At 46.6% G+C, this 24,212-nt stretch overlaps 1 protein-coding gene across 1 annotated transcript; it reads left to right on the top strand.

The window, feature by feature from the left end:
* Positions 1 to 13,390: 13,390 nt before the first annotated feature.
* Positions 13,391 to 24,046, top strand: PIP4P1 (phosphatidylinositol-4,5-bisphosphate 4-phosphatase 1). Its single transcript, XM_035135884.2, has 7 exons — positions 13,391 to 13,597; positions 14,371 to 14,573; positions 19,264 to 19,370; positions 20,630 to 20,735; positions 21,479 to 21,531; positions 22,074 to 22,164; positions 22,862 to 24,046. The coding sequence occupies exons 1-7, from the start codon at positions 13,453 to 13,455 to the stop codon at positions 23,003 to 23,005; spliced, it is 849 nt and encodes a 282-aa protein (XP_034991775.1). The 5' UTR covers positions 13,391 to 13,452; the 3' UTR covers positions 23,006 to 24,046.
* Positions 24,047 to 24,212: the final 166 nt, after the last annotated feature.

Raw genomic sequence — 24,212 nt, forward strand, 5'->3', positions numbered from 1 at the left:
AAGCGGAAGGAATACACGCGTACACCTGAACCTGAACGTTAGGAGGACTTGTCGCTGGGGGAATTCCCCTGGCAACGTGTTTCATTCCCCTTCCTAGGTTGTTGTAGTTGTAATCATCATCATGATCATCATCAGCGCTTTTTTCAAAAACAATGTTTAGGGGGTACTCTCATTTTGACTCAATAAAATCACCATTTTATTGTTCAAATCGGGGAAAATGAATACAGCAAATGAACAAAAGTACAAAAAATTAACAAAATGTTTAGGGGTATGTGTACCCCTGCGTCCCCCCAGGGGGAAAAAGCACATATTATTATTATTATTCAGCTATCTTTTTCTCTTGTTCCATGCTAGGGGCCGAAGTCCCCTACAGGCAGCTCCTGACAGGGGGGAGTGATATTTTGGGTGCACCTCAGGTGCCCAAATATATTGGGCCTGCCCTGCTAGTACCCATTGATAGCTCTCTCCTCCATTTATGCCCCACCTTTCCTCCAAGAAGATCAAGGTGGCATGCATGGTTCTTCCTCTTTCTCATTTTATCCTCACAACAGTCCTTTGAGGTACAGTACTAGGTTAACTGTTCCAAGGTCACCCAGCGACCTTCACGGCAGAACAGGAATTTGAATCGTCTCCCATACGGTGATTTTAGTTGTGTGTGTGGTTTTTGTGTGTGCGCTTTCTTTTTGCTCTCCAAGTTATTATACTGTATTTTGATTGGCAGTGGTTTTCAGTAATCATATTTCCTTGTTTGTGTAAACTGTCCAGACAATTTGGTTGGATGCATGGTATACATATAAGAATATTATTACTATTTACTAGTGTCATTCAGCCCGTTAAGTAAATGGGCGCTAGCCGGGCAGGAACGGAGGGGAAGCCCTGGGGCACGAAGATTGGCGGGCGCTGCTTGCCGGGGCTTGTCAACCCTGGCAAACAGCGCCCGCCGATCTTCGGCTCTGTCCCCCGATGTGCTACGGCTCGGGGAAGCAGGCAGGGAGACGGCCACAAGCCAAGGGGGAGGCAAATGGCGAAAAGCCCCCGCCGCACCACACTTCGGCTCGGGGACTGGCTTGGCGGCGGTGGGAAGAAGGGGAGGAATTTCTTCCCGCCGCCGCCAAGCCAAGGCCAGCTTCCCTCGGTGCCCGCTGCCGCTTCGGCTTCCTCGGTGAAGGCAAGCAGGCAGACAGCCCGCCTGCTTGCCTTCGCTGAGGAAGCGCCGTCCCATGCTGGTGGTGCGCGGCAAGGCGGCGGCGGGGGGAGCGCTTCTCTCCCCCGCCGCCTCGCCGTGCACCTCCAGCATTGAGACGGGGCTTCGGAGACCGAAAGGTCAAAGCGGAGTGGCCGGGGTGGGGGGGGGAGCGGCGGTTGGCGGCCGCAGGTAAACGGTAGGCAGAGGGGTGGGGGGGAGAGCGTGCGAGTGTGCGTCCAGTCTCTGCATCCAATCCCTGTGTCCGTAGGGCACATGCGCAGTAAGCGCGGACACAGGGACTGGACGCAGAGACACTTGCACTTTATTATATAGGATTATACAAACTGGAGGAATAATAGATGTTAGCAACAATTTGGATCTACCCAGACGTCATATTCCTCAGACTTTGAACAAACTTTCTGTTGCTACTTTCCTCCTGTCTCCCTTCTGTTCTATCACATCCAAACCTTCCATCACTTAAAAATTTCCACTCAGAGTTCATTAAGATCAAAAGCACTGATAATTTGTGTATACAAATATTTTCAAGCCGCCCATGGAGGCTGGAACCTTGGCAAAGTTCCAGCCTTGGCTTTCTTGAAATTGATAAATATTTCTCCATCCTCTTAGGAATGTTTATACGGAAAAACCAATTTATACACGTCCCTTTTCCATTTTGATACTCAAAACTGAAATATTTCTAGTAACCCTCTTTTCATTTGTATCGTGTTCAGCCTAATCACTGAGATGTTTGGGTGGCTCTTATTCATACTTAGTTTCTGTTTCCTGTGGCAGGAAAATAACTTGAGGTTTCTGGACTTGGGGGAAATACAGTTTTATTTACACAAACACACACATATACAGGGTGAGTCCTTTAAAAGAGGCCCCGTGGATACAGAGTACACATTTTCCACAGGGCCTCTTTTAAAAGACTCACCCTGTATATACAAGCTGAGCCTAAGATTGGGGTTCACTAACTCTAGTATATAGTCTCCTACAGAATATAACTAAAACTACAAGTACTGGTTAGTTCAACACATTAACGAACATTTCACAATGTTCCCAACAAGATGTGCGGATTTGTATTTACTTGCGTTTTATTTACACCAGCATGTGATAAAAACACATTTTTTTTCAACAAAAATATTGTAAGACTGTACCTTCTCCCTTTTGGTCAATTTGACCATGTAAACTATATCCCGTGTTATAGTTAGGCAGATGTCCAGTGTTGGAATCCTTATCTGCCCCTCAGTTATAACAACTAGTTATTTGTCAATAAATGTTGAACCATTCTTCTATCATCTGTCAGTAGAACCCAATATTGAACTGTGGAACAGCCTCCACAGAAAATTTCTCACGGTGCTGTCTTTATGGTATTTTCAGTGCCAGGTAAAACACTTGATATAGTGCTATCCAGAACATTGTAGGAAATTTAAATGGATGCTCAGAGACTTGGCTGTCCAATTTGAAAGGCCCAGGGTACTGGGCCTCAGCTACCCTAGGATGCTAGGTGCTTAAAAAATAAAAGTTACAAATAGAGCAGTTGGAGTGAAAGGGCCACCTCTTAGCTCAGCTTTAGGCATGGAGAGCCCATGAGGACTAGAACTATGTGTGATCCTATTTTCTGTTTTACCTCTGTGTATGTCCAAGAGTATAAGGGACACGGGTGGCGCTGTGGTCTAAACCACTGAGCCTCTTGGGCTTGCCGATCAGAAGGTTAGCGGTCTGAATCCCTGCGACGATGTGAGCTCCCATTGCTCGGTCCCAGCTCCTGCCAACCTAGCAGTTCGAAAGCACGTCAAAGTGCAAGTAGATAAATAGGTATTGCTCCAAGCGGGAAGGTAAACGCCGTTTCCGTGCGCTGCTCTGGTTTGCTAGAAGCGGCTTAGTCATGCTGGCCACATGACCCGGAAAAACTGTCTGCAGACAAACACTGGCTCCCTCAGCCTGTAAAGCGAGCTGAGCACCGCAACCCCAGAGTTGTCTGCGACTGGACTGTCAGGGGTCCTTTACCTTTATGTCCAAGAATAGAGAATTACAGGAGGCAATCCGACAGGGTGTGTGTGTCCCCACCCCCTTCATACTGTAACTAGGAACAGTTTCCTGGGAAGCAAATTAGTTTAAACGCATCATGAACCTCTGACAGCTCAATGAAAAGTTAGCCCTCCTACTGCCCCGGGCAAGGCCTGTTCCACGTGCATTCAGTTTCTGCCTTCCTCTTTGTACTTTGCTGCATATACTCTACCGGTTATTAGATGAGAAGACAGCCTAATGGCTTCAAACAAATTGGTGGCTGATGGGATGATCTGGGCCCATATTAGACCAAAACTTCCCCTCAAAAATCAAAGGCTGGCAGAATCATGTTAGGTGACTCAGTCTTGTAATGAGAACTTGTGGCTTCATCAGGTGTTTGGCGCCTGGAATAGACAGGAAGGATATTGGAATGGGATGACTGATCCTGCCCAGCATGGATGACAGTGGCTGTTCCTTCCCTCAGAAGCTGTTTGCTAACCTGTGTGCTTGCCACTTCCTTATAGTCCTGCTCAATGAGTCTATACTAAATGCTTCTTTGTTGCCCTATAGTCTCTGAAGGTCCTTCTTTGGTCAGAGGTCCTCTAGCCTCTCTGCACCATGGGTCAAAGAACTGGGCTTTCCCTTTGGGAAGCTGAGAAACCCACCCAAAATGACCCTGCTTTGCGTGATATAGAAATGTCTGCTCTCTCCAGACAAGGAGACATAGAGGCGCCTCAAGAAAAAGGTAGGGGGGAGCAACAGTAATTGCACAGAAGGCCAAAGTGGGGTGAAGAAGGCCTGGGAGAGTGGCATGAAGGGAATGAGAGATGGCGAGAGAGAGAGAGAGAAGGCAAATAACATCTTGGGAATGCAAGTCTGAATACACACCATACATTTAAAGCACATGACTTTCTGCAAAGGGTCCTAGGAACTGTGGTTAAGGGTGCTGCTCTTTGCGAGGGTAAACTATAGTTCCCAGGGTTATTGCGAAGAGTGAGTCATGTACTTTAAATGTGGTTTAAATGTATCGTGTGTATGCAATCTAAGAGGATTGACGGGTATAGTGGGACAAAGCTGGGCAACAGGACTGAGGCCGGCTCTACCACAGGTGGCAGATGCTGTTGGGTGGCAAACAGCAGAGAGCTATTGGAAGACTGAGCTGTGTTCCAATGAGATGCACCTGCCAGTTCTATTGGCTTCTGTGGGTGGAATGGGTGGGTGTGCGCACCATTTGTCCTTTGCCTCAGGCAGCAAAACATATTGGGCCTTTCCTGCACAGGATTGCCCACTCCAACCCTCTTGGGGCCGTTTCTTATTTTAGAGCCAGTTCTCACACCGTGGGGCACAGTGCATGGTGACTTGAGAAGCTTGGAACCAATGGACATATAGGATCCCGGCCATTTTGTCCATCACCACACAGCAGCAGATTGAGGGTGGCCAGTTCCCCCACACAGGGTGCTGAGCCAAGGGAGCAGAAAATTGAGAATATCCATAACTGAGAAGATCCATTTATGTGTGCAGCAGAGGGAGAACTGAGGTGAGACAGCCCACTCCACCTGCTCCATTGGTTCAGTTGAAAGAGCAGTTGCCGCTGGGGTTCTCTCATCTCTGAACTGTCTGTTCATGCTGCTCATTGTGAGAGCATCTATGCTTACCGGTACTTTGTCATCGTCTATGGCCCGGGGATTAATAGCCAATTTTCCTCTCAGTTTCCTCCATCCCTGCTTTACTAAAATCTCTCTGTCATTTCGAACCACCACTTTCCGCCTCTCAGTGTCTCTCGTTTCTGGTTCCCGTTTCATGGCTACTGCTGTTGTGGAACCGGCCTTTATTATTGCTCGCGGATTTAAAAGCGCAGAAGGTGTTGCCATTTGTTCCTTTGACTTCATGCATATTAGTCAAACATCATTGTTTGGGAAAGGGTTATTGTCAACAGTTCACAGCAGACCTCAGCGTATGAGAAGGCAGACGCCTGTGTGTGCATTACGTAATAGGGATTTGAAGCCATGATATATTTCCCTCTCCCACTCCCCCTGCTCTGGGATTTAACTTACTGGATGGCCTGTGAACCCTGAGAAAGAGCAACTCTAGTTCTCCACACTGATCATTTTAACAAGGTTTCCCTTCCAAAAGAAGACACCAAAGATGTGTGAAAAAGAGGAGCAACGGAAACTTGGAAAATACGAACAAATTGTGAAAGTTGGAATATATGGATCACAATATGGCTTTAAAGATGCTCCATGGATTCTACACAGCTACCCATTTTGGATACACATATGAAAAAGGGCAATCTGATCATTCAGGGGTGGGGAGAACCTCAGGCCCATAGAAAATATGGGTCCTCCAGATGTCTCTGTGTAGCCCTCAAGACTCTCCCTAGACCACAACCCCATCCCATCGTCCACATCCTCCTTGGATGCTTTAGCCCACCTGGAATGTTTACCTGAACTGTAGCAATGCCTTTTGTTTGCCTGGGAGGAGGAGGCAGGTATGTGCGGAAATATCTGTCTTTTGCAAGACAGAAACATAACCTACTGTACAAAGGTACAGGTCGCATCTATTGCTCTGCACACTTTTTGCCTCTGGCTGGCACACAGTGTTTCCTCCAACTGGAGGGTGTTTCCTCCAACTGTTTGCTAATTAATGGGCCATGGCAGGTCAATGGTAGGCACACTTTGCACGAAGAAGCCTCTCTCCAGCGAAAGATCTTGGACTTCTCCAGGAGCATCCGGCTCCAGGCGTGACGAGGCCCTTGGCAAGTTGCCCTCTGGCAGGCTGTCGTGGATGCCGTCCTGTTTCCTTGGAGGCAACAAGCGGAGGCAGCAGGGCCTGATATTTCCCACAATGCTGCTCCCAGAATAGCGTAACTCAGAGGCATTCTGGGAAATTTAAATGGCAGATTCTGGACCCTGCCGCTGTTTCAAAGGAGGATTCAAGACAGGCATCAACATATGTTTTTTTTCTATCCATCCTTCTGCCCACCTTTAAACCATCTGCTTTTCTTTTCCGAAATGAATGTAGCACATCAACCCTTCTTACTTAAACAAGCGCTTTTGACAGTGAAGTATAGCATGTATTCCCACAGCTGCCAAGTTATCCCTTTTTAAAAGGGATTTTCCCTTATGCTGAATAGGCTTCCTCGCAAGAAAAGGGAAAACTTGGCAGCTATGTGTATTCCTATTATCAAGGGTCACTTTTACACCATTACACTCCCCACCCTGAGGCACTGTAGTCTAAAGTACCACTGAGCCTCTTGGGCTTGCTGGGTCAGCGGTTCAAATCCCCACGACAGAGTGAGCTCCCATTGCTCTATCCCAGCTTCTGTCAACCTAGCAGTTTGAACGCATACCAGCGCAAATAGATAAATAGGTACCACTGCGGTGGGAAGGTAAATGGCGTTTCCATGCGCTCTGGCACTCATCACAGTCCTCCATGCGCCAGTAGCGGTTTAGTCATGGTGGCCACATGACCCAGGAAGCTGTGTGTGGACAAATGCTGGCTCCCTCAGCCTGAAAAGTGAGATAAGCGCCACACCCCATAGTCACCTTTGACTGGACTTAACTGTCCAGGGGTCTTTTACCTTTTTACCTTTACCCTCAGGCATTTATTATTAAAGTCTATTGTCCTATGGGACATATTTTCCTATCATATATCACCTAAAAGCCTTCCAAATTAAATCTCAGGTCCTTCTGTATTCTGGTGTAGCAAGATACACAGCTAGGTTTGCAAATTCTCTGTGCCACCAAGACATTTGTTAACTGAAACGTTGCTACAGGCTAGAATTCTAGGTTGCACCCATACCATACCTACATTATGAGGGGGAACCAGCTCAGCCAAAGATTGACCTCACATCTAACATTTTAATAGAGCTGGAGCTTGTGGAAGCAAGATTGGGTGATTATGGGGAGGACGCATATTCTGATTTAGCCGGAGAGAAAGTGAAGAAAACATGATCCTAAACTGCATTTTCAGGAAAAGTTCAACGACCCCCTTATCATGCAGCACAGCGCCAGCGAGATTGTGCTCTCGTGTTATTTATTCAGCCTTATATAATATCTTGCTTGCTAAACTGAGGAAACCTAAGTCAACAAAGATAGTGGATCAAGATAGGAGTGGGCAATTTGTTTTACAAAAGAAGACATTAAAGGGAGGGAAGTGCCTTTCACAAGAGCAAACAAAAATGCCCTGTCATTTGATTGCGTCCACAGTGTCCCTGAGCTGGAATTGCAGTGGGACGGAGCCAGTGGTGCCAAATGTGCCAAGCCAATAGCCATGTGCCATGCTGGCCAAACGAAGGGCAGGCAAGGGGCCGGGCTCAGTGGCATGGATGTGATAGGGCTGCCAGGTGTTAGAAGTGATGTGGGGCAAAAGTCCACCTGAGGTCCGGCCACAACCAAGTCACTTCGTCCCAGCAACGATGAGAGACCAGGAAGCGCGTCTTTCAAACGGACATAGAATCAGATTTTAATATCAAGCTGCAGACGAGAAAGGTGACAGTGAGAAAAGCCACCAGAAAAGCTTGTTCAGAACTGCACCCCAAGTTGGGGTTTTCCCCAAACCCTTTTATACAGGCATGTAAACAAGAAAATGTTCTCACAATAGCTAACCATTTCCTATAGACTTATTAATAAATGTATGCTTAATCATCCTATAGAAGCAACAGCATAGCAAAGCATCTCTCTTATTGGCTTACCTGTGGCTCAGAAAGTTTCTAACAAGCATTGTATAACATGAATCAAGCAAATGAAAGTGGAGTCAGTCTTGCTTCTGTCTACAGTGGTACACTGGCTCTCAAACTTAATCCATTCCCAAAGTCCGTTCCAAAAGCAAAATGTTCCAAAACTTTCCCATAGAAAGTACTGCAAAATGGATTAATCTGTTCCAGATTTTTAAAAACAACCCCTGAAACAGCAATTTAACATGAATTTTACTAGCTAACAAGACAATTGATCCATAAAATAAGCAATAATAAATGTACTGTACTATTAAATAAATAAGACAGTATTGTAGATGATAAAAAAATTTTGATAGACATTGTTTTGATAAAAAAATGATGATAGACATTGTTTGGATGGGGGGGCTTTTATCCATTTCCGCTGTCACACAATCAGTCAATCAATCAGCAGCTGAACTGGGTTCCACACAGTCATGAAAACCGAAAAAGCCACAAGAATAATTAGCAAAATAAATAGCAAAAACAAAGGCACCAAACTTAATCCGTTCCAGAAGTCCGTTTAACTTCTGAAATGTTTGAAAACCAAAAGTGCAACTTCTGATTGGTGCAGGTGCCCCGGAAACAGTAGCCAACAGCCGCATTGGACATTTGGCTTCCGAAAGAAAGTTCGAAAACTGGAACACTTACTTCCAGATTTTTGGCATTTGAGAACCAAGGCATTTGAGTACCAAGGCGTTTGAGAACCATGGTACCACTGTATTTGAAAAGGCATCTTGCATTTTCCATCTCAGAAAGAATTATGCTCTGCAAATAGATTTTAACCTTCTATACAGTGTGTTTTAAATTACAGTTGCAAATTTCTTAGTGACCATTTTATTGTTTTATCTTCTGTTTTATATTTTTTGTAAAACACTTTTTGTAAAGTAGGTTTGTTTCTACAATCAAGCAGTATATAAATTTCATGAAATAAATAAATAGTATAAAGAGCAAACCTATTGTTAACTTGTTCAGTTAGAGAAGGTTAAGTTCAGTTGATGGATGTTGTACATATATGGGTGTTTGCTTGTTAACAAATTAGCTCTCCTAAATTAATACAGTGAATCTGGAACTTCATGTTGAAGAGAACACATGGTACCTGGAGTGAAATATATTGTGGGAAGGTACAATGGAATATGAGGCCGTGGAGAAGTTTAAAACAGTCTTCATTTTAACTTTCAGTGTCTCCACCTTCTTCCTGTACTCAAACAAGGGCAGAGGTTTGGGGAAAGTGAATGGAGGGACACAGAAACAAACATTGTTGTTTTAAGCAACAGCAGAGGTTTCAGTAAAGCAGGCTTGGAACTCAGCTACATTGGCAAAGAAAAAGCACTTTATATGTGTCATACACGCATTATAACACTGTGATACCAGATGCCGCTGTGGAGTTCCGTTTTTGCCAACCTGATTTCTCATGCAAAGTTTACAATGCGTTTAACTGAAACGCTTCTTTGATGTATCTAGATCCAGCCTTGGGAATATGGTGAGCGTTCTTTTAAAAAATAAAAATAAAAAAGCAAACAAACAAGCAAACCAATCTCAACAAGGAGAAATAGCAGAGATGTGTGCAACACAGAAGCTAACACAAAACAAGCTGACACAACAGAGCCTTTCCCAACTCCCTTTCCGCTGTAATCAAACCTGCTCAGTGTTACCCTCTGGTCACTCCATTCGAACCTCTGCCATTGTTTGAAATTGTCTCTTTCCCTCCTCTCTTTCCTTCCTTTGTGTGTCATTCAAACCTCTGTTGTTGTTTAAAACCACCACTTCCCTCTGTATCCTTCTGCCCCTCTATTTCCTATATCACGCTGGCCACACACAGTTACTGTGTTGATAGTTCTCCTAAATTTTCATGGAAAAATTCAGAAATGGTCTCAGAACAAGTTGAAGGTTAGGATGCTTCCATGTGATCTGTACAGTAAGTGGTGTGTGTGTGTGTGAATTGCATTTCCTAATGTTTTAAATTAATTATATGCTGCTGGAATTAAAGCATCCTGTTCCTCTCATGCGACTTATTTTCTGCAGCAATGCTGATAGGCTGATTGCTATCTCCATTTCATCATATGATCATTGCAAGGCTGTAGCATAAGGCCAGCCATGACTTGGTTCCCCTCCCTTCTTTTTTTGATTGGGGAACACAGAGCACTTCCAGACTGTCCTTGTTTTGGGGTGAGATTCCATTTGCATGCCAGGGACTTCTGGTTGCACATTTAAAGTTCATTTGGCACTCTTCCATAACAAAGTCTCTCCCCCTTGCCCCAATCAAACAGATGGAAATGCTTTGGAAAGTGTGGGGTGGTAACTATTGCTTTGATGCAGGGTCCTGTAACCTCCCCACAAACAAATCAGAATGGCTGTTCAGTCAGCAGCTGATGTTGACTATCCTCCTTGCAAAAATGGTGTGAATGAATCAGGATGTGTGCTTAATAAACAGGTCACCTGGAAGCAATCTTAAGACAATTAAGTACCGGAAGCTATTAGCTGACAAGCCACTGACTGAGATGATACTGGAACTGAACCCAGTGACTTGCACTCTGTGCTCACCCACACTTAACTTTTACCTTGTGCTTTCTAGGCACTGGAGCACATATACCTACTTGATGTCTGAGTTATTCATCTTTGCCCCACCGCTTTCCCCAGGAAAACCCATTCTTTAACATTGAATCGGAACAAATGGCAATTAAGATTTTTTGCTGATTTCCATTTGCTCCATTTCAGCTGTAAAGAACAGTTTTTGCAGGGAAAGTGCCGGCAAAAAAAAGCGCTCAGACACAGACGTGGAAAGTCCAGACCTGTGCCTAGAAATGCAGAGCAAAGTTAAGTATGGATGAGCCCTCTGTCCACCAGACTACTAAGGGCCCCTACCTAGCAATACTTTGTGTTGCAGGTCTGGATCACACATATGTTTGGTGAACACCTTAATGTTTTTCAGGGGAAACCTGTGTGTATATGGGAGACACATGATCAATATGACCTGGGAATTCTATGAACTTGTCCTCGACCGTAATAATAAATAAATTAGGAAATTAGGACCTGGGAATTCATGATTGGCCACAGCTTCTTGGGAAACGGCCAGTATATAGATCCATGAACTCAGCCTGAAACTTTTGCAGTTACAGTCGTACCTTGGAAGTCTAACAGAATCTGTTCTGGAGGTCTGTTTGATTTCCAAAACTTTTGACTTCCAAAGCACAGCTTCAGATTGGCTGCAAGAAGCTCCTGGGTGTTCGGGAGCCGAAACGTATGACTTCTGGGACGTTCAAGAACCGAGGTACGACTGTATAAGATGCCTTTCCACCATGCAGGTCCTCTTGGTATTCAGAATGTGGCTGAATGAATGAAATATGGAAGCACTATTAAAGCATAGGGGCCCATCCTGTTTTCAGCCAGCATTGCTGTGACATGGAAATTCGCAAAACTGCCACTGTTGTAAGCCAAAAATGGAACAACCCCTCTCCAGCAGACTGTGGATAAGCAGGGCTTTTTTTCAGCCAGAACTTGCCTGGAACTCGGTTCTGACACCTCTCACATGGGTGCCATTGCCATTATAAGAGAACAAGAGAGGTGTTCATTGAGAGTTCTGGCACCTCTTTTTCTAGAAAAATAGCACTGTGGATAAGTATGCCACCATCGACAGCTACACCCTGCCTCACTGCATCTGGCAAGTATATATGGCCTAGCAAAAGCTATGCAAACAAGATACGCAAGTGCAGTGTACACATAATTCAATAAAGATAATATTTAATATTTAATGCTTAACATTTGGGCGTCAATAGAACATGGTGATAAGTAGCTTCCTTGTTTCACATCTTAACATAGTTGCAGTTTCGTTGGTTCGCTTTAGATCGTTGTTTTTTGATGTTTAACTCAGATCCTCACCCACCATTTTGAGAGGTAGGGTGCATACTTGGATTTCTGCGTAGCTTGCAGGCTTTCATCTTTTAGTTTTTAGTAGAACATGAGAAAGGGGGTTGATTTTTTTAAATTGGGTCAGTATCTCTTGGTATTAAAACACGCAAGAATTTTTTAACACAATGACTTCCTCAATAGGCATTGCTCCCTACCTTTGCCATGAGAAACTGACCTGAATATAGTATCACCCTGTACCTAATGAACTTCAGAAGGGACTGGCTGGATCAGGCCCATCTAGTACAACATCCTGTTCTCACAGCAGCCAACCACACACGTAAGTTGCTGTTGTTGTTTAGTCATTTAGTCATGTCCGACTCTTCGTGATCAGAGTCTTTTCTCTTCTCATGAAGTGGCCAAAGTATTGGAGCCTCAGCTTCACGATCTGTCCTTCCAGTGAGCACTCAGGGCTGATTTCCTTAAGAATGGATAGGTTTGATCTTCTTGCAGTCCATGGGACTCTCAAGAGTCTCCTCCAGCACCATAATTCAAAAACATCAATCCTTCGGCGATCAGCCTTCTTTATGGTCCAACTCTCACTTCCATACATCACTACTGGGAAAACCATAGCTTTAACTATACGGACCTTTGTCAGCAAGGTGGTATCTCTGCTTTTTAAGATGCTGTCTAGGTTTGTCATCGCTTTCCTTCCAAGAAGCAGGCGTCTTTTGATTTCGCCTAAGTATACACCTTTTATTTTTAAATGTAGTACCGATTTACATTTCAATACTGTAAAATGTGTTTTACATTTAAAAGAAAATATCCTAATTTCATTTATAATTTATAATTCTATAACCTCAGCACCTGCACTACTGGTCCTCCCAGTTTGGACTCCTAGGATGTGTAACAAGGATTTGCATATATTTGCATATATATCTAATATACAGTATTTGTATGCAAATTGACATTTGTGCTCATATGCTTCCGCCCCCCCACCCCCGCGCGCTTTCAAATGGAATATTGCCTGGGACGTCAATCATTGCCTGAGGGGCGTGGCAATACGGAGATACTATAAGAGGCGGGGCAAACTTCAGAGAACGGGAGGAGACTTCCTGAGTGAACGACGGGGTGAGCTTGAGTCTATCCAATGGGAGAACAGAGTTTTTATCACGTGAAACATAAGGCCCTGTCTCTGCCAATACACGCAGAGACATGGGATCATACTATGGAACAGCGGCAGGTCTTAGCCAATGAAAACACTTGGCTTGCTTGTCACGTGGGTCAACCGTTCCTCAGTTCGCACCGCTCTGACAGCCGTATTGTAAATCAACGGAGGGGCGGGAGGAAATGACTCAGGGGACAAGAGGGAGCGGACTGCAGGAGCAGCCAATGAAAAGGCCAGAGAAGAATCACGGGATGAGGGTGCATTGAGGGGCAATTGTATGCTGTGGGCGGGCACGTTTCCTGCCCAATCAAGGCGCGCGGGAGCTGCACGGGCGCCACCACGAGTGCCCAATCACTAAACAAATTCCCTAGCTCCCTTCACGTGATGAGGCTCTTTGCAGTCAACAGGAACAGGATGTCATTCATCACGTGACTAGAGTAGCGCGCGGGGGGGGGCAAGGGGCGGGGTCGTGCGCTACGGAAGCCGAGAGGGACGCAGAACAGGGCGGTTGCAGCAGCAACAGTAGCAGCGATGGCTGCGGACGGCGAGCGCTCCCCGCTACTACCAGCCGAGCCCGGGGATGGGGGCGGCCTCGGCGCTGGAGGGCTGGTGGGGCCCGCAGGGCTGGTCTCGGCCTCCGCCTCGAACCCGCCGGGGAAGCCGAACCCGCCTCAGGGTGAGCCACGCCCCCTCATTGATATGCATGAGATTCCAATTGAGTGGGGGAGCAGTGGAGGGGCGATGGGGGGAGAAGGCGAGGGAAGCCTCCCAAGTAAAAGAAGCGGAGTTAGAACATCAGGGGCGGGGTCTTTAGCTGCGTAGGCGTGGCTACTTCGAATGAAGGCGTGGCCATGTGCTGCAGGGGCTGGGCTACAGGCAATGGGGGTTCTAGGCGCCCCCGCCCAGCAATTAGTGAGGCAATAAGTTGAGAAGTTCAGGGGTGGTCCGGGAAGGTTTTTGTAGGATGGGGGGGGGTCGTAGATAAGAAAAAGGGACAGGTGAGGGCATGATTGGCTTCACAGTAGTCTGATGGGCAACATGTTAGAGGAGAGGTGGATCACCCTGTGGAGGGGTCCCCCAAAGGCTGAGTTTGAGCATTTACAGGAGGCAATAATATGTTGGCTGACAGTTGGAGGTCCGATTGCAAAAATAAACAAACAAATGAATAACATCCTTGTCTTTTTCTGATCCACTCGATGGGGTGGAGTGGGTGAAGAGTTAAGCCAAGTGCCAGTAGATATTGGAGTTTCGTGGGATGAATTTGGGCAGAGCCGATGACAGATTTTTTTAAAGGGGTTGTTGAAGTATTTGTGAAATGTGATGTGTGGTGTTTTGGGAAAAGGCAGCTGAGATGCAGGTCTGGTTGAAGCAGAGTGAAGAGGGGTTGGGACACTGAAGCAATAGTCCATGCTCCCTTTCCACAGACACTTCTTTCTTTCCTCTTGAAAGGGTTTCCTTCCTTCAGTGGGGTCAACGATGGGGGCCAGGCAGCTGTGCTTCCCGGAGAGGACCCCCCACCCTACTCGCCTATGGCATCTCCAGAGAGCGGCAGTGCTCCCATGATCACTTGCCGGGTTTGCCAGAGCCCCATCAATGTTGAGGGCAAGATGCATCAGCATGTCGTGAAATGCAGCGTCTGCAACGAGGCCACGGTGAGCACTGTTGGAAGGGCGGGTGGTATGATGACAGTGGGGCTGAGGTAGCGGTGAAGAGGAGGAGATGTGTGCCAGGAGATCCTTGGCTCAGATCTTGTCTCAATTAGCGAAGCTCTAGGCTTGTTTCATCTTTAGCTCAACAGCCATTATTTCTCAGCCTCAGCTGTTATCCACAACATCACTTCTAATAGCCAAGTTGTAGCCCAGGTGGCACATTAGGTACACATAAATATAGTTGTGGGGTCTTTTTTTTCTGTAGCAGGACTGTTTGTTTAACTATGAGACTGGAGCTCAGGCAAAAGATGCACAACTGATCTAGCTTGGTGTTAAAACATCTGCATCGTGTCCATTCTAAAAGATGTGATGTTCCAACTTTGGCATATGCAGGTGGATCTGGGAAAGGCTTCCAGCCTGAAATTCAGGAGTCCCACTACTAGTCAGTGTAGGTGGCACTACTGAGCTAGGTGAACAAGTGGCCTGACTTGGGATAAGTCAGCTTCGTCTGTAAGCTGTTGGTTTGCCAGGTAACTGTTGAGTCAGCCTTTGGCAAGCTGTTTCCAACTACAGCTGATGGGAGTTACAATACAAAACATCTCAGGGCACCAACTTGCTGGTGGCTGTGCTAGGCTGATGGAAACCAACCAGCTGACTTCCTTTTAACTTGGGACCTAATGAGAAAAGAAGAAAATGGGTAGGAACTTTTCTCTCTCTCTCTCCTCTCTCATAATATTAGATCCTGGGGTCACACAGTGAAAACCAATTGACATTCAGGATAACGAAGAGGACATACCAGTTCCTGTTCACACCCCCACATAATTAACTAATGATACCAGACAGGGTGTTGGGTCAATAGCTTAGGTAGGTTTAAAAGTGGCTTACGCAGAAACATGGAGGAGGAGAGATTTATAAATTGTCAATGGTGACTATGTGGAATCTCCAGCTACAGAGGCAACATACCTCTGAATTAAAATTTGCTCAGCAAGAATCTAAAGGAGAGGGCAGTTACTTGCACTTGGTTAGTAAATGTTGGGGAACAGGTATTTTGTCTCATCTACCAGCGTTCATCATCTTAAATGGGAAATGGAGATCGTGGATCCACTCCAGGATCCTTTTGAGGTTTTTTATTTTTAAAAAATATACTCTGACTTTTTGAGGAACTTCCTCCACAAATGTTGACTGGGATTGCAGAAAGAAGTGCAAAAAAATAGAGTAAAGGTGGCAATGAATTTGGATGGGATGAATCACTTCTTTCTGCAATCCCAGTCAACCTCACCAATCAACCAAACAAGAGTGTTAGGCCCTCTGACACAGGTGTTCCCAACCTCTTTGGAGTTTTAGGGGTACACCTGGGAATTATAAGAAACATACTCATTTTACAGATGAAAAGTGGGCGATGGATAGAAACACACTTAAAAAGCAGGTGAAACACCAACCCCTGCAGAAAAACAACCTCAAAATACAGTACAGACCAACAGCAACAGCAAAACACCCTTCCCCAAAATAAGGCTATCTCCTCCCAACCTCCCCAAAGCCTTACAATAAATAGATATGAAAGGGGCAACTTAGGGAGCCCTAGTCACAACAGTTTTAATGGAAGGAAAATAGAAGGTGAAAGACGCACATCCTTGACTCAGTTCCTCATCCCTTGTTCCCAATATATAGCAGGAGGAAAAGCTTATCCTGCACTCATGTTGTTAGTGAAGGATTTGGGGATGGTTCCTTTGCACAACAGAGCTAGTGGGGATTTCCTTTTTCTTTATCCCCATGCCTAGTTCCTTGTAGGTCTGAACCTTCTGGAGGTAATAAGACTCTGATTTATTGGGTTCTTGAAAGCACTACACTAAGATAATGTACATGGACTACTTTGAACACACAGGGTGCCTGGCTGGTGCAAAGTCTTGCTATGAGGACACTTCCACAGTGGGGCAGAGCTTCCTTTCTTGGCTTTGCTTCTCCCCATTCCTCCCTTTGCACTGTTCCTTTGTTTAGAATATTCTGTGTTAAACTTGAGAGAGAGGGTAATAGGCTAAAATTTCGCTAAAGCCTAGTCTGGCATACGAACATAAATCTTGGAAGCTGAAATTGCAGCTCAGCAGTGGCCTTGATGCTTGGACAAGCAGATTCCACAGAGTTGTTGTGATGTGATGCACTGCTGTCTGGGCACCCTCCAAAGTTTTAAATCAAAGCTACAGATCTCCACTCTGTTGTTTCATGTATTTTCCAGAATAATTACCTAGAGTTAACCTGCCCCCCCTTTTTTTAATCACCTGGAGAAACCTGTCTGACCGTAGTTAGCTCAGCTTCTTCTCATCCAATAAGTGAAATCTCATTTATGGGTGCTGACAAACACAAAAGTGTGGTTCAAGAGGTATGGTCTGTTGGACTTTGGAGCTAGGTTTATACAGGTTTGCTGTGCTGCTGCCACATTCCGGTTGTGCTTTCTGCCTCTGGAACCTCAAATTACCAATAACACATCATCTGTGGGGTAGAGGTATGGTGCAAAGCTTTTCAGACAGTTACTAAATTGAAGAAAGAATTCATATTTCAAGATCATGAAATGCACAAGCTTATCTAGTTGTTTTAATATGATACTTTATCATTAAATGGGAATAGTCTATAAATACCACCAGCAGCTTAGGGTCAGCTATAAACATTAAACAAGTTAGCTTTAAGGAAATAATTGCTCTGTTGAAACCCTTTAGTCAGATTGTCCTTTTGTTCTCTCCAATTAAGCCTTAATGGAGGTCACCACTAGAAGCCTCTTCTATCAGTCCTCTGCTGACCTATTGGCATTCAGATCTATCTTTCCTTGGTTCCCTGGAAGTCTTCTCTCCAGCACTCCTAACCACTAGCAGAGCCCAACACTCTGAGCTGCTTCTCTCTCCTTCCCTTGGGGCTGCAGGCAGATTCTCCACTTAACTCATTGAGCCAAGTGATTCAGCGATCTTCAATAAAACCAGATCTCTGGCCACTGAGCCACTCTCTGTGTTTCTGAGGCCGTGCTTCTCGGACTGTCTTCTTCCCTGGCCCTCCTTTATTCTGCTGTCCATTCATTCTGACCAACTCCTTCCAGCTCCCAGACCCCTCCTTTTTACTGCACACCTGGCCATATATATACTACAGTACTTCTAATCCCCACTGGTCTAGCCCCAGCCAATCGCCATGCCCAAATGAAAATTCTAAGCCTCCGTCCACCAATCAAAATATGCAAAAATCTTCAATCCCTGTTTTGCATACTGTGAATTTCACCACCAGCCTTTCCTCAGAGCTGTCTGTTATGGCCCCAGTGAGAATTAAATCACTGAAGCAGAGTGAAGACTTCCAACATAATCATCACTCTATATATTACCCAATACACATTCAAACCTCATTCACAGGGGTCAGCAAACTTTTTCAGCAGGGGGCCCGTCCACTGTTCCGCAGATCTTGTGGGGGGCTGGACTATATTTTGGGAAAAAATATGAACAAATTCCTATGCCCCACAAATAACCCAGAGATGCATTTTAAATAAAAGGACACATTCTACTCATGTAAAAACACGCTGATTCCTGTCCGTCTGTGGGCCGGATTGAGAAGATGATTGGGCTGCATCCGGCTGCCAGGCCTTAATTTGGGGCCCCTGCTCATTCACATGTCGATTTCTTCATGTGTTGAAACATTCCTTAATATCTGGCTTCCCCAGCCTGGTGCCCTCCAGATGTTTTGGACTACAGGGCTAATCAAGAGCTGTAGTTTAGCAGCAGAGGGAGGCTTGTGTGCCTTAACCCAAAGTGAGGAACTTGCAGTCCTCCAGATGTTCGTGGATTTCAACTCCCATCCTTCCTTGCCATTGTCCATGCTTGGCAGGGTTGACAAGAATTGAAGTCAAGCAACACTGCAAGGCCACAGCCCTCATTCCTCTTCTAAACCTTCACGACAGATTATAGACATATTCACTGGAGTCCAGTGTGACTTAGTTCATTGTTATTTTCATACATTCTCTTCTGCACTGTAAATTGAACTACTATTACTTCTGCCATTCATTGGACGGTCTGCTTAAATTGGGTGGTGTAGGTATTGTTGCATTCCGTACTAGAGTTTAAAGCACTTCACAATTCTTATCTCCACTTCTGCATTGGGAGGAGAGGTGTGGCTGCAAGTTTAATGATTTATCTATGACCAGCTACAAAGCCTTACGGCGAAAGGAGTCTCCCAGGTCCAGAATACTTGCTCTGAACCCTTGCTTAGCACTGACTGTTGCTTGTCATATAATACACAGTTCAAGATACTTGGGACCAAATATAGAATAAAATATTGACCTGGGGTGGAAATCAACCTGCAAATTTCTGTGCCTTTCTCCTCCATTTGCCCTACTGGCTCTCTGGCCTAAAGTCCCACCTCTTCTGCTGCAATGAATACTCCTTTTTCTCAGCCTTAGCTTGCTATTCTGGGCCCTGAGTGAGAATTTCACCTAGCCCCTGCTTCTCACCCTTCTGCCATCTTGGCTGCCACTAAGCCATCCTCACACTCCCATCTCTGTGCCTTTTCCTTCCGCAGCCCCACCCTATAAATTACAGAAACCCTGCAAGATCTTTCCCTAGAGAAATAGACCTTTCACGTTCCCTAATGGCCTCCTCCTTTCACTCTTCAACCAGGATGTGTGTTTGCTTCTTACAGATTGTGTCCTTTTGTCTTTTTTCTGCTACAGCCTATCAAAAATGCCCCGCCTGGTAAGAAGTATGTGAGATGCCCCTGCAACTGCCTCCTGATCTGCAAAGTGACATCGCAGCGCATTGCCTGTCCTCGGATATACTGGTAACGGAATGGGCTGGGAGAGGTGCTGAGAAAGGGACATGGCAGCTTTGCTGCAATTCCATTGGGGAGTTTGGGGGTGGGACCCCCACTTCTGCAGCCCAGGTGAAAGAAGTTTGATTTCTGAACTTGGGATATGCTTGTGGGGGGGAGGGTACCCTAGAACCCCACCCCCACTATGCTCTATGGAGTGGTGACTTACAGGATCTGGGTCCTAATTTTCTCACTCATATGTGGGCCACTATGACAGTTGGGTAGTCCCTCTCACCTGTCAGTCACCTGACACCATTGTTTCAGGTGACTTAACATCAAAGGAAAGAATTGGGCAGAATTTTTCTTTTTGTTAAGGCAGTCGGAACCTTTTGCTTATCTATTGCAAGTCTGTTGCCAGAGATCTGTTGATCCTGACTTCCCTTTTGCCCTCTTGCACCTCGACCTAGACACCATCGGAGAGCTGTTTACCCACTCCTCCTTTTCCAGTGGCATTTCCTTAACTAGGAGGCACCTGTAAATGAGTTGTTATATAAGCTCCGAGTTAGTCTGTTTCTGGTGATTATATTGTGCGCACTGTCTTGAGGACCAACCAATTGACTGGATATAAATGGCTTTAATTTCACTCGAAGCCTTAATCTGAAACCCCTCCCACCCCTGAACAGGATGCGGCCAGGAGCCTGGTGCTGTTTGAAATAAAAATTAAGAATCCTTGTATCCTGGGGAGAAAAACGTCTTTACTAGGAAACGTTTGCTGCATTGTGTGATCAGAGATGCCTGATGATTGTTGTGTGTGTGAACTGTGAAAACAATGTCACAGAAGCAGGGGGCCATAGATGCTTGTTTTAGGACAGGCATCCCCAAACTGCGGCCCTCCAGATGTTTTGGCCTACAACTCCCATGATCCCTATGGTCAGGGATGATGGGAATTGTAGTCCAAAACATCTGGAGGGCCGAAGTTTGGGGGTGCCTGTTTTAGGAGGTGAGGAATGGAGAGATGGAGCACTTCTTTTTACTTGCCATGATCAATAGTTGTATTGCTGCGGAACTGAATTTAGCTGGGCAAGCTGGATCTGTTGGGAGGACAGACCTACCGTAGCTGCATGTCGGGGCAATATTGGCAACAAGCAGGGAATAAAGGAGTAATGTTGGGATTGGGAAGTGGGTGGTGTGCCAGTTTCCAGGCTGTACCACTGGTACAGGCACGGAAAGGCTTATGAGAGCAGCCATCTAATCTTATTCTTCTCTCTCCCCCCCCCCCCTGTTCCCAGTAAAAGGATCATTAACCTGGGCCCAGTGCATCCAGGGCCTCTGAGTCCTGAGCCACAGCCTGTCGGCGTGCGCGTCAACTGCGGACATTGCAAAAACAACTTCCTGGTAAGGGGTGCTTGGACGGGAGGCCAGGGTCATTGGGGGTGGAGCGGGGTGGAAAGAGAGAAGGCTAGGACTTGGGATCTTCCCACCGTCTCCAGTTTTTGGAAATGAAACAGTAGGTTGTTATTTTGCCTAAAATACCCTTTCTCCAGAACATCAACTGAACCAGTGGTGTATGTAATGGACAGAGCAGAGGTAGTCAACGTGGGGCCTTCCAGTTATGGTCGGACTGCAGCTCAGATCAACCCCCGTGTGGCCGATTGTCAGGGGTGGTGGAAGTTGCAGTCTCAAAACATGCGGAGGGAAGTGGGTTGGCTGCCTGTCCCTGGGATGCTATTTGGCCTGGGAAGCCCATGATCAAATTGTCAGCCTCAAATTTCACCTCTGGGTGGCCTCTGGGCATCGGGATCTCTGGGCAGAACGTCCCTTGCAGGATTGTTACACCGAAAAATTGTTGGGGGAGCAACATCCACTGCTCTGGGCTCGCTGGCAGAAGGGCAGGATAAAAGTGTAATTCACAAATCAGTTGGTCCACATGCTACATTTAAGGAGTGGCTTGTTCTGCTTTTGGGATTCCTTTTGGGATGGGTGGCAAGGGATAATCTTGACCCTTCTGTTGTGGCACCCTGGCAGACCTGCTTGAAGAGCCAGATGAGCAGGTGGTGTGCTTGATGGGTGGGCACCTCTGGAGTTGAGTAGTTTTACTTCATGTTTTCTTTTTGTTTGTTTTTTCTTCCTCCCTTCAGTGGACAGAGTTCACGGACCGCACATTAGCACGATGTCCTCACTGCCGTAAAGTGTGAGTTAACTCCCTTCTTCCTTAACACACAAGCCACACTAATGGGGCAGGGGGAGATTGAGGGAATGTTCTGAATAGCTGCTGTATCCATTTCATAGAATCACAGAACTGTCGAGTTGGAAGGGACCCTGAGTGTCTTCTATAGTCCAGCCCCCTGCAATGCAGGAATCTCAACTAGATCATACATGGCAGGTGGCCATCCAACCTCTGCTTAAAAACTTCCAAGGAAGGAGAGCCCACCACCTCTCGAGGGAGACCATTCCACTGATGAACTAGTAGCTGGATTGGGGGAGTGGGGCTGGCACTTCTTTTTCTCGGACAGGTGAACCTGGAAGTGTGTTATGTATTTTGAGCCAGGCTGCTCAAGAGCACAAGCTGCATTTTTTGTTAAGTCACCTGAGCAGAGGTTGGCTGCTTGCTCTGGGCCAGCCAGTGCGGCAAACTCCTCTGAAGTGCTTCCCTAAGATCTGAGTGTTCAAATCCCTCCAGAGAACTGAGGCTCCCTAAGCACATTTTGATGGGCTGCCTATATCTGCCCCCAGATCCTCCATCGGGCGACGTTATCCCCGGAAGAGATGCTTTTGCTGCTTCCTGCTAGGCGTGTTGATGGCTGTGACAGCAACAGGACTTGCGGTGAGTGTGAGCAAGAAGGCACAGTCCCAGTGTTGCCCTTCCTGGTGTTTGCTGTCTGAAACTGAACTAGCCACTGCTGCTCAGTTTTCAGTGCAAAATATTAGGAAGTTTCATTAGATCTGGGCCTGGGACAGCTTTTGGCTTTAAGTAGCCCACGACCCTGAGATTCCCCACGCATTGAACAGGCTGCTTATTTCTCAGTACAGTCGTATCTTGGAAGTCGTACAAATTCCTTATTTGTGGAATGGCTTTGTTGAGGTATCAAAATTACGGGGCACGTACAGAAAATCATAACATTAAAAAGGGGCAGATGACATTTTAAGGGAAACTCCTGAAAAGTCCCTAGGTAGCAAAACTTGGTGGGTATGTTTTGGAGAGAAACACGAGCACGTTGGACTGCTCAAGAGTGTGGTTCCCAGAGTTTGGTCCTAACCTCACCCACATATATCAGCACTGCGGTGTGTGCGAAGCAGGAAGTTAGAGCCCCATCCACTTCTGGCATGAGACTAGCTTATCTGTGCCCCATAGGTGTTTATGCTGCACCCTGAGCAACGGCATGCCCTCAGGCTCCTCCCAATATCCTCAGTCCCCTCCCTCTTTCACAGAAAACCCCTTTATCCGTTTGACTGGTGGTGAAAGTGAGCCTGGCAGCATCACCATTTGCTGACTCCTCTTTGCCTCTCCTTTTTGTCTCTAGTTTGGTACGTGGAAGCAAGCCAGGATATACGGCGGGATCTACGCCTCTTGGGCCCTGGTTATTCTCCTGGCCTTGGTGTGCCTTGGTCGAGCCACATACTGGGCCTGCATGAGGGTCAGCCACCCTGTCCAGAACTTCTCCTGAGCCTTTTCCTCCGTTTCCAGCTCCTGCTGCTGCTCCGAGCACATCATCTACCGAGAGCCAGCCCTGTCCGTCCTCATTTATTCCCCCCCCTCCTTCCGCTTTGGGGCTGGGACCTTCCGGGGCCACCCTCCTGCTGTGCCAGCACCCCATTTTTCAGTCATCTCAGCAGCTGCTACAACCCTTACCCAGGAGTCTCTTTCCTGGTCGTTCACCCTGGATCTGGTGGTGCCAAAAAGGGACGATCTGACCTGAAGAACTTTCTTAACCTGCGGAAATCTGGGAGGAGGGGGGCTACCCCAGTGCCAGCAGAGTTCTCCGGGGGCAACAGAACACTAAATGGGACCAACGTCAAGAGGGGCTTATGTGCGATTAGACATTGTGGGTTCCAAGAAACTGGCATAAATTCCTGAGTGCCTCCCGTGTGTGGGAGACATCAGAGCTATGGTGACTGCGCTGGGACATATGAGCAACAGGGGCCGGAGTGGTCGGGTGATTAGATTGAAGCGGTCCAATCCCAGTTGCGATGGGCTCAACCACTTCGAGATTTTTAAAAAATTACAGTGACTCGGCTGGGACATTTTTGGCAGAGCGGTACGTTTTAAGGATCCGTTGGCTGCTCTTTGAGCTGCTTGTGAAACACTTCCCAGGCTGGAAGGAGCTACAGGACATCAGTACTGCATCCTTTTTCTTTGCTCCCTGACTTTGGGGCAGAGAGTGTCGAGGCACCTTGCACATTCCTTAAATGGTGAGCCTGTGACGAGAGGCGTGGAAGGCGACCAGATCCTCGGCTGCTGGCTTCCCGTGGCACTTGGGAGAACTCAGTTACTTAATGGCCAGTACATTGCACCTTGGCGTGGGTGCTCCAGACTCCTTCCAGGCCCTCCTTCTCCCCAGACCCTCCTGTCCCTTAATACCGCCTGGCGTTTGGCTAAATGCCCCCTACCCAGCCAACAGCCCTCTATTCTGTGACCAGCGGCAATCCCAAGATCTGGAAGGCTCATGCTGACAGAATCTCTGGTACTACATTTTGACACTTTTTTTTTTTAAAGAAACAACCACGTCCCTTGATCCTAATTCGCTTCTCTCCCCCTCTCCGCCCTTTTTTGTTTGCACATTCCTTGGTGGAGGAATTTCCCCCTCTTGCCCCTCCAAGAACCAAATCCCTACTTGGGATGGTGGGGCTGAGGGACCCTCCCCCATCTTACGC

Source organism: Zootoca vivipara, chromosome 13 (assembly GCF_963506605.1).
Source record: "Zootoca vivipara chromosome 13, rZooViv1.1, whole genome shotgun sequence".
Lineage (NCBI taxonomy): Eukaryota > Metazoa > Chordata > Lepidosauria > Squamata > Lacertidae > Zootoca > Zootoca vivipara.

What these genes read in the sequence shown, in the direction of transcription:
- PIP4P1 (XM_035135884.2), top strand. Translation starts at nt 13,453, where the DNA reads ATGGCTGCGGACGGCGAGCGCTCCCCGCTACTACCAGCCGAGCCCGGG. An exon ending in GAAGCCGAACCCGCCTCAGG is followed by an intron (nt 13,598 to 14,370) that starts GTGAGCCACGCC and finishes TCCTCTTGAAAG; the next exon opens with GGTTTCCTTCCTTCAGTGGG. An exon ending in ATTGCAAAAACAACTTCCTG is followed by an intron (nt 20,736 to 21,478) that starts GTAAGGGGTGCT and finishes TCCTCCCTTCAG; the next exon opens with TGGACAGAGTTCACGGACCG.